This window comes from Ahaetulla prasina, chromosome 16 (genome assembly GCF_028640845.1).
Source record: "Ahaetulla prasina isolate Xishuangbanna chromosome 16, ASM2864084v1, whole genome shotgun sequence".
Classification (NCBI taxonomy): domain Eukaryota; kingdom Metazoa; phylum Chordata; class Lepidosauria; order Squamata; family Colubridae; genus Ahaetulla; species Ahaetulla prasina.
Genome location: NC_080554.1, coordinates 484,068 through 493,668, shown reverse-complemented (window position 1 = coordinate 493,668; position 9,601 = coordinate 484,068). Strand labels below are relative to the sequence as shown.

Sequence of the window (9,601 nt, the reverse complement as noted above, 5' to 3'; positions counted from 1 at the left end):
AACAATCTCAACAAGACCAAAAATTCTGGGCTGAAAGAAACTCACACTGTGGATTCGGCAAAGGGTTTATTTTAATGCACCCAGCATTAAAAAAAAGTTTTTTTAAAAAAAAATGACGACAACAACAACAACAACAACAACAACAATAATAATCTGCAATTCAGAGGTTTCCCTCCAGGGGGAGCCCTTGCCCCTGTTCTGGGCTCTCTCGGGTGTCCCGCAGCGCCGAGGCCCGGGCCGGGGGCTCCTATGTCCCAGAGCCCGCTTCCTTTGCATGCGCCCCGCACGCTGGACGCCGTGAGACACGGAGCCCTCTGGCGGCTCTTTCGTGCAGCTGGGCCGGTTCCCGGGGCAGCCTGGAAAAGGAGGACCTCCCTCGGCTTTGAAGCCGGCATCCTCGTCAAAGGTTGCCAGGAGGCCGAGACCCCTTTAATTCCGGGGAGGGGAAAGGAGAGGAGCTCCGAGGACCGTCCTACATTTCCCAGCAGCCCAGGGCTCGCGCAGAAGGAATTGTGGGAAGTGAAGTCCTTCGCGAATCCGTCAGCCTGCCCAGCCCAGGGGCAAGGCGTGCGACCCCCACTCCCCCCCACTGCGTTTCTCCTCCGTCCACCCGCTCCACAAGGGGAGGGAAGGGTGCCTTTTGCTTCTTCCAGGGGAAAGAGGGGAAAAAAGACCCCTGCAACGTCTGGAAAGTGGATCCCAGCGGCAGTCCACCGAAAACCCCTGGGCACGAGATAGGATCTTCCCCCCAGTCCCTCGTCTGTGGTTGGGGTGGGTGTCTCCTGTTCCTGTACATGGAGGCTCCATTTTGTCCTGGGGGCTGAGCGGCTTTTCACGAGTCCTGCATCGCCCCGTGCGGGCTCGGGGGGCTCGGCGGCCGGATGCTTCCTGCTTGCAGGACACTTTCAGCGGGGTGAGCTGTGCCAGCCTCCTGCAGATCGCCTCTGCGCCTCCCGCCGAGCCCTGCTTTAGCCATCCTTGGTCGAATAAGCCCCAGCTCCTCGGGATCACTCGCCGTCAACGTGCCCTTTAAAAAGACACTCGCGGGTGCTGAAGCGAAAGAAGGAAGGGAGGGAGGGAGGAAGGAAAGAAGGAGAGAGGGAGGGAGGGAGGGAGGGAAGGAGGAAGGAAGAAAGGAGGAAGGAAGGAAGGAAGGAGGGAGGGAAGGAACATTGTCCGCTGCCCTCGCAGGGTCTCTGGGTGAGCTGCCGCTTAAAGAGACCGGGCTGGGCCCGCCGAGGTTGGAGGCGGCGGTGGGCTCGGCGGCTTTGCGGCGGAGAGCGGACCGTCTCGGCCGGGCGGGGGCTGCGCGGGACCTGGGCCAAGGCCCGCCGCCGCCCCGCCCTCCCTGCCTGCCTCCCTCCCTCCCGGGCGGGTGTGTGCGAGGCTCTGCCCGCCTCCAATCCCCCTCCGCCCGCCTGCAGCAGAGAGAAAGGATCGGCTGTTGCTCCGTCGAAGCCGCCACCTCCGTTTCGGCGAGGAAGGCGACGGGGGTCTCCGCGGTGGGCGGCCTTGGACGCTGCAACTGTGCGCCCCACCCCCACCGGCCCGGCCCCGCAGCTGATGCCCAGGGAAGGGCGACACGATGGGCTTCCTGCACCAACTTTATCTCCTGCTATGGAAGAACGTGACGCTGAAGCGACGCAGCCCGGTCAGTAGCTGGCTGGGGGGTTGGGGGGGATTTGGGGGGGTGGGTTTGAAGAATTTGTGGGAAAGGAGGGGCCGGGGGCTTGACCTCCTCCTCCCCCTCGGGCGGCGGGGCTTCCCTGAGGCCGGCGGTCTGGGGATGGCCGAGATTTTCTTGCGCTATCTTGCAAAGCGGGGGGGGGGGGGCGGCGGCAGCGGAGGCTTAAGAAAGGCTCCCGCCGAACAGCTGGGGTGGGAGTCCGAAGACACCCCACCCCCGAGGCCGATTTGCGGCCAATCTCTGCGCTTGGCCCCCCCCTTCCCTTCCCGGCCTGGCTGCGGGGGAAGGGGTCTGCTTGGAAGACCCTCTGCCGCTGGCTGGAAGGGCAGGAGGGAAGCTGGACCCCGGCCTTTGTCGGAGGGGCTGAAAGGCAGAGAGAGGGGCAACCCGGCGCTCAGAAGACGCCCCCTTCCCTCTGTGGATTGTGACATTTGGGGAGGCTGCAGAGAGGCTGGGCGAAGGCTACCTCCACCTGTCCACCTGTCCCTGCCGGCCGCTCTTCCCTCCGCTTTCCAGGTCAAGGGCAAGGGCGGGAAGAGGCTGCAAAGGCCTTTTCTTTAGCGAGAGTCAGAAATCGGCAACAGGTCAGACAGGGATGGAGTATCCTGAGCCTCTGTGCTTTCCTCCGCTTCCCCTCGCTGGGGGACAGCCAAGGTGTTGGGAATCATGGGTGTTGTAGTGCATCATATCTAGAGCAGGAGGTGGGTGGGTGTCTTCCCTTCTGTGCCCCTCGGCCTCCATCCAGGCTGGGCAGTTTCTGTGTTGTTTTCCAGCCCTTAATAGCCATAGCCATTAGCGCTTAGACTTATGTACCCCTTTACGGTGCCTTTTTTTTTACAGCCTTCCTTCTCTAAGCGGTTTACAGAGTCAGCCTGTTGCCCTCAGCAATTTGGGTCTTCATTTTACCCACCTTGGAAGGCTGGGTTAACCTTGATTAAAGATGGTGAGGGAGGCCCGGCAGGCTTTCCTTGAACCAGGGTTGTTGGAATGAACCCCTGGTGGTGTCTGGCTTCACATGGAAGGCAACGCCATAGGCGGCTGGGTTCCCAAATTGTGCTAAACTGAGCCAAGAACAGTTAAACTCTAGTGCTTTTTGCCCCTTGTTGTTGACACAATTTTATCTCTGCTCCCCTATTTAAAAATAAACATGGCATTTATCCTTCGTTAGCCCCAGCTTCATCAGGGGAGGTTTGGTCCTCACTTTGCCAAAGGAAGCAGCCTGGGTTGTGCTGCCAGCTGCTTGCCCAGCCGGGCATCTGCCTTTCAGGATCTCTACACGCTCCCTGGCCTGTGGAACTCATGGCCACAGGTCCTACGCTGGCATGAATTATGATGCTAATTGTGGAGAAAACGGTCTCTCCTACAGTAGCTAATTGTGTTGCCTTGACTGTCTTCTAGGAGGGGGGGAGGGCCTAGGGGCAGTGAAGAGTGGGGATTCCCCTTATGTTTGCTGAAAGAACTCTGTTGACTGCCCTTCACTGGTATAAGAGTGGTCAGGCAGAGGCATTAAGGCACCAGGCTGGCATGAAGGAAGGACATTGGCATTTTATCTACTGCCTTTCTCCTGGTGGGGAACGGAGGCCGCAGCCTGCAGGGAGCTCGCCAAGAGAGTTAGGGGGCGAAGTGCAGGGAAGCTCCCCAAAGTTATATGAAGGCCGTGATGTCGTGAGCTCTGCAGAATTAATCACCTGCAGTCCTTCTAAGGGGCAGCTTCATCCGTGGCTGCCTTGGGGCACAGCCAAAGCTTGGAAACCAGAATTACGTTCCTTAATTCAGGAGGGGATTCTTCCACCTGTGGAAATCTGCTTCGTTTTTCTCCTCCCAGCTCAGGACCAGGGCTCCGATTGCATGCAGGTAGTTTGCGGCTACCTGGAAGCGGGTGTGCAGGGGTCCTTCCTCCACCCAGGACCGGAGGGTCTTTCATTTCCCCCTCTGCCTTTCCAAGGGCCAGGAGGGCTTTTCTGAGCCTCTCTGTGCTGTGTGAGGATTAGGCGATTATCTTAGCTCCCTTAGAAGCTGGTGTGTCTCCTCTGCTCCTCCATCCCGGCTGGCTTTCCCTCTGGCTGGAGCTGAATTCCTCTTCAGCCTCCAGCCTCTTCTCAGGAGGGATGAGCCCCCCAAAACAGGGGTGAGGTTTCCGTGTGGCCAGTTTGATCTGGGGCCCTTCTTAGGAAAGGGCTGGGTGGGGGTGGGAGCAGCGGGGGGGGGGATTGCACTCTGGGGTTTTGGTGTTTGCAGCTGGGGCATCTGTGGGTCATTTGTTATCTTGGGGCAGTTTGATAGCCTTGCAGAGTTTGGCTGCTTCCTCTGGCATCAGTTTCGCTTTATCTTTGACCTCCCTCTGAATAATCCAGCGATCTGCCCGTTCTTGGAACTGTAATTTTATTGATGCCGTGGCTCCTTCCCTCTGCAGGAGAGAGCCTCCCCGGGGCTCGGTTCCCCTCCCCCTAATTTATGCCCATTGTAATGAAGGAGCCCTGGAGGATCTGGCTAAGGCCTCTGCAGCAGCAGCACCAAGGCGGCTTCAGGGGCATAAATTCCGCAGAAGCTCCTGCTGCGGAGCAGCCTTGGATCCCTTTGCAGCTTCCTGGGCGGGATGTGGCCCCTCACAGGAAAGCTCGGTGCATTTGTGCCCTGCCAGGACTCGCACGGGAGACCCTCCGGACTCTCAGTTATCTGGGGACACCAAACAATTCCCCAAAGGCAGGGGAGGCTGTTGTGTGGAGGCTGACTGACAGGCAGGGATGGGTCCATCTTGACACCAAGAGCTGAGCTGGGCCAGACCCAATGGAGAGCTCCTCCTTTAGCTTTGGCCAGATAAAACCTGGTGCTTTTTTCCAGAAAATTCTTCTGTTTTGCTTCCTGTCTATCTTGCATAGCAGAATAGCCAGACGGACCCTGCCACTAAGCTGACTTCCCCAAGAGCAGAGCAAACAAAGTTTGTGTTTGGAGAGAACCTGGTTCCCAAAGCCGGCTGGGGAATTCTGGGAGTGGAAGTCTACCCATCTTCAGAGTTGTCACGTTTGAGACCCATTGCTCTAAAGGGAGGGGTCGCATTTAAGCCCCTTCTTTGCCCCCCTCTAGGGAATCAGGCTGGCTGAAGCATCTGCAGGAGGCTGGAGCAGCCTCAAAAGAGGGAACCTGGCCAGAGGAGCGGAGAAGGGGTGCTCACATAGAAGTGTCACCTGCAGCGTCTCCTGAGTAGGGCCAATGTTGCTGGGCTTGATTTATCTCCAAGGGTCTTGAAAGGCTCTCTTTGCTTTGGATCCACGTGAGAGAAGAAAGGCTGCCCTGTTTCAGGGCTGGGTCCCTTTCTGATGAGGTGCTCCACTCCTGGGGTCCTTCATCTGGACCAGTCCAGTGGCCAGAACAGCCGGGCCCCACGTAGTGCGCATCAACGCAGATGGGCCGTTTTGCACATGCTGGTTTGTTTAAAAGAGACCTTTGCAGATCTGGAACTCTGTTAAAGGGACATCTGGAGGGGGAAGAAAGCAGCTTTAACACAAGCCTACACTCTGTTGTGGGTCTTTCCATTGTTCTTCCTGTTTGAAAGGAGAGATTTTGCTGGCCTGCTGGAGCTGACCTCCCCGCCTGGACAAAGGGGGGTTTGTCCACCAGGACGTCAACGCCGCCACCTCGGCTGCCAGTTTCTGGGAAGCTGCTGAGAGCTGCTGGAAGCATCTTCTGTCTTTGATGCAGGGATTTTCTTCGCCCACCGTCCTCCCACCCATCCACCCACCCACCCAGCTGCTCTAAAGCTAGGAACAGGGTGGGCAGCTCTGCTCATCTTTTAATCCTCCTGTACATTAAAAATTTGGGGAGGGAGAAGAGAGGTGACTCTCTCGTGGCTTTTGACTGTGTGTTGAAGATGGAGGGAGGGAAAAGGCCCATATAAAAATCCCTGAGTGGAATAGGCTGTTGTTGTTTTGGTGGCCATGAATAAAGGTGCAGGTCTTTAATTTTAGGCACTCAACTGGGTGTCGTGCTGGGCAGCCACCCACCTGTTCTTTGGGTGGCTGTTCCACCAGGCACATAACTTGAGCTGGGCAGGTTAATTTCCTCCCCTCCTCCTGTTATTCCACAGACTTTTTATCTGCTTCTCCATTTCTCTTTCAGGTAGAGAGAGGGGAGGGGGCGAACAAGAAAAAGGCTGCCATTTAATCCCACTTAAAGCAAAGTGCCCTTTTGATTACAGGAGAGAGAGAGAGAGAGAGAGAGAGCAGTTTGTTGTTGTTTGATGCAAAATTCATATATTTAGAAACATGAACCGATTTGTTGCAGGATGTGTTTTACAAGTTGAAAGGAAAATACTTGGAGAAAGTTTGTAATTAACTCGGGCGACTGAACATTCTGCCCTGATGAAATCTTTTGAGATAAAAAACATTCAGGGCAGGGCTGGTGAGGAAGCCGCCAGACCGGCTTTGGATCCTATACAGGCAAGGTCTGCCTTTCCCCAAGCGGTGTGGGGGTCTCTAGGCAGGGACCCTCGTGGTCATGCCCCTGAGCTTTCACACAGCTGAAGGCAACGAGACCGCTTTCCTCTCTGGCAAGGTGGCTTTTGACACAATTAGAGGCTTGGATGGGGCAACTCCCATTCTAGGTGGATTGTGAACTGGTCCTTTTGTTCTGGGACTTCAGGTCTTCTCACCTGGCCAGTCGTTTCCTCCTTGGGAAAGTGCCAAACAGAACATCTCCTTCCTTCCGAGGCGAGGCACACCTGCCGTGCCTCGGGAGAGCAGATGACGCTTGATGCATGGCAAGAGTCCCACGGGGGAAACATGGGGCCAGTGTGTTTGGCGAGTGAGTGCCAGCCTCCCTTCTTGCCTCTGCCTGAGAGCCTGTCGGCAGCTGCAGCAAAACCAGGGAGTTGCCTTGGGGATCGGGGCAAGGTCATAATTTACCTGGAACTCTTCGATTTATCAGTTCGGAAATGAAAGGGAGATGTGGGCAGGGTCAGATAAATGGCATTTCACCCCCAGCAAGAACACTAACAAGAAAGAGCATTAAAAGCCAATTTGCACCCATGTGGCAATTCTTTATGCCAAAGGCGTGAGAACATTTTGCTGTCGGTCCCAAGGAGAAATCCGACGCCTCCAGTCCGATCCTCCCCTTCCCAGCTAGACCGGTGTTTCTCCACCTCGGCGACTTTAAGATGTGCGGACTTCAACTCCCAGAATTCCCCAGGCAGCAAGCTGGCTGGGAATTTCTGGGAGAGAGAGTCCCTGCATCCTGATGTTCTCATGATTGAGAAACACTGCTCTAGAGCAGGGGTCACCAACCTTTCGGACCTCAGGGACCACTAAATTCATAATTTTAAATTCCGCTGACCACTAATATGATTTGCCTAATGACCGGCTGAATGGGCATGGCTAGGTGGTCATGTGACTGGGTGGTCCTTGCCAACTCAAGGTCACTCACGTCAAGGGGCGCCTCTCCAGCCTCTACTCACCCCTCCCACCCATTCCTCTCCTGCCTGCCCAGGCTCCTTAGGGCCCCAACAGTGAGCAGTTGTTGGAGCTAAGCAGCCACCATGAGAAAGAGGTGGCAAAACAGCTGGCTTGGTTCAAATTGGATCTGACCAAGAAGGAGGCTCAGCAGAAGCACCTCATTGAGGACTAGAAGCATAGGCTTTGCAAGCAGAGGAAGACCTGCGGGAGTGCAAGGCCAGGTACCAGTGCTTGGAGGGTCAGCAGGCTGAGATGGTCAGCCAGTTCCAGGCCATGATGCAGTCCCACTGGAACAAGGTCCTCCAGCTCTTCGCCACCAGCGGCTTTCCCTCTAGCCTTCTCGCCCAAAGCCCCACACCAGGAGGCTGAAGCAGACCCCAAGTCGGAATTTCTGCCCCCCTCCAACCTACACAAAAATACCCTGAAGGGGGAGACTCTGCAGCAACACAAGCATTCATTGCACCTATCCAGCCCAGGGGCCATAGTTTCAGGACCCCTGATTTAGTGCAACATAAAAAATGCAAATAATTTTTCTGCAGACCGCCAAAATTTTCTTGCAGACCACCAGTGGTCCACGGTCCACCAGTTGGTGACTGCTGCTCTAGAGTTTAGTCAATTCTCCAAAGCGTCCAAATTCATCCCAGCAATCTGCTTGGGGAATTCTGGGAGTTGAAGCCCACACATCTTAAAGTTGTCAAACTGAGCATCGAGATGCGTTAAGTAATCTGTCAGTGGATTTCTCTGGTCCCTGTCGGTTCTGAGTCGGTTCTGAGTTTTGCCAGAAGAAGCAGTGAGGAAAGGCTCCTGACTTTCACTGGAAGGGAGTCCCTCCCTCTTACTTCTTCCTCCAAGCTCTGCGAAATTGCATCACAAGCTGTGTTGTGGGTCTTACCTTCTCCTGCTAAACAGCCCCGCACACACCTTTCCTTTTAGGGCAAAGGTGAGCCTGGTAAGAGTTCCTGGGAGGGCCTAGGCGGCAGCTGCGGCCCACAAGACCTGGGAGATGCATGTTGGACCTTTGTCCGATTTCGTCATTGCAAAAGAAAAAAGGCAGCTGCCAGCCGGCCTGTCCTTTAGCCAGCAAAGAGCATACATGCTGTAGGGTGTTGAGGGAAGTCCTCGAGGCTGCTGGGTCAAGAGAAGAAAAAGACTTTCCCTTGTTATCCAGCTGTGGAGGAATAGTCCCCCCTCTCCCCCCACCCACACACACATACTCTGTGGGGCTCTGTTTCTAACAGAGGACCCTGCTTTCTCTCTCAGAGCCCTTCCCGTCGCTTGTCTCTGTTCCCATTTTTTGGGTGGGTGGACCGGGGTTGGCTGTGTGTGTGTGTGTGTGTAAGAGAGCGAGTGCCAGCAGTCTCTTTGCGGGGTCTGAACCCATTTTCTGTCAAGGGGTGATTCACTCCGGCGTGATGTCTTGGGGGCAGAATGGTGTGCCTGCTTGCAATGCGAACCCGGATTTGGTTGCTATGGAAACGTAGCAAAGAGGATCTTCTTCATAAGGCTATTTTTTTTTTAAATTGAAAAAAATTGAAGAGGGATCCAAAAGGGAAGCGGGTGGGGGGGGGCAGAGAAAACTGGATCAAAGACCTGATATGATCCACTTGCCCCCTACTCCCATAAAGGGCTAGCTGGGGACCTCCCCTTGCCCAGGTAGCCGCCTCTGCAAAAACTGGCCAAGACTAGGCAAGGGGTTCTGCGTCTCCCTTTTCAGTTGTGGTGTGTTCATAGGAAAATTCTCTGTTGGTGTTTTTTTACTGTAGAGGCAACAGTTACTGCTGCAATTTTGCTCAAGGAAATGGAAATATACAGACTTGCTTAATTCCAGAGTCACAAAGAAGGAAATAATAATGTGTGTGACGTAAATACTCAGCCCTGTCTTGCAGGTCTTGAGGGCTGTATGGGCTGCGGGCAGTGCCACCCTCTTTCCCTGCCCATTCCAAGTTGGCCGGCTTGGGCAAAGGGCTATCCAAGTGCCAGGTGTGACTTCCCCCTCTTGGGTCTGCTTCGGCACTCCCTAACTGGCCGCTGGGGCATTGCGGGTGCCAATGGCCCTGAACCCCTTGGAGGGCAAACGCCAGGCGCTGGCACTTCCTTCCAAAACTTTCATGGCGGAAGGCAAGACGGGCTCTTCTGAGGCCAAAATGCTTGGCGCTGCCTGGTAGAAACCAGCTAATAAAACGGGCCTGGTGTTTCTGGTGACAAAGTGACAATTGTGAGCTTCCTGTGAGTAAACAAAGGAGGAGGGAGCCAGTGGGGAGATGGCTGCCATCCCTGGAGGAAACGTGGCTCGGCTTGGGCATGAGAAGCCGCTGCATCCGAGGTCCGAATGCGTCTGACCCCCAGCTTTCCCAGTTCCCCTGTTGGCACCTGGCCAGAACGCTTCCCTCATTTCCCCCTCTTCCTCTTCAAGAGAGAATTTCAACCCTCCTCTGAGTAATCTCCAGGGAGGATACCGAGATCTTCC

The 9,601-nt window shown here is 55.4% G+C and overlaps 1 protein-coding gene across 1 annotated transcript in view; it reads left to right on the top strand.

The window, feature by feature from the left end:
• The first annotated feature begins 1,161 nt into the window (after nt 1–1,161).
• Nucleotides 1,162–9,601, top strand: part of ABCA2 (ATP binding cassette subfamily A member 2) — a 33,038-nt gene continuing 24,598 nt past the window's right edge. Inside the window, exon 1 of the mRNA XM_058158930.1 lies at nt 1,162–1,651. Within this exon, the coding sequence (XP_058014913.1) occupies nt 1,586–1,651 (66 nt within the window). The 5' untranslated portion in view covers nt 1,162–1,585. The remainder of the gene's footprint in view (nt 1,652–9,601) is intronic.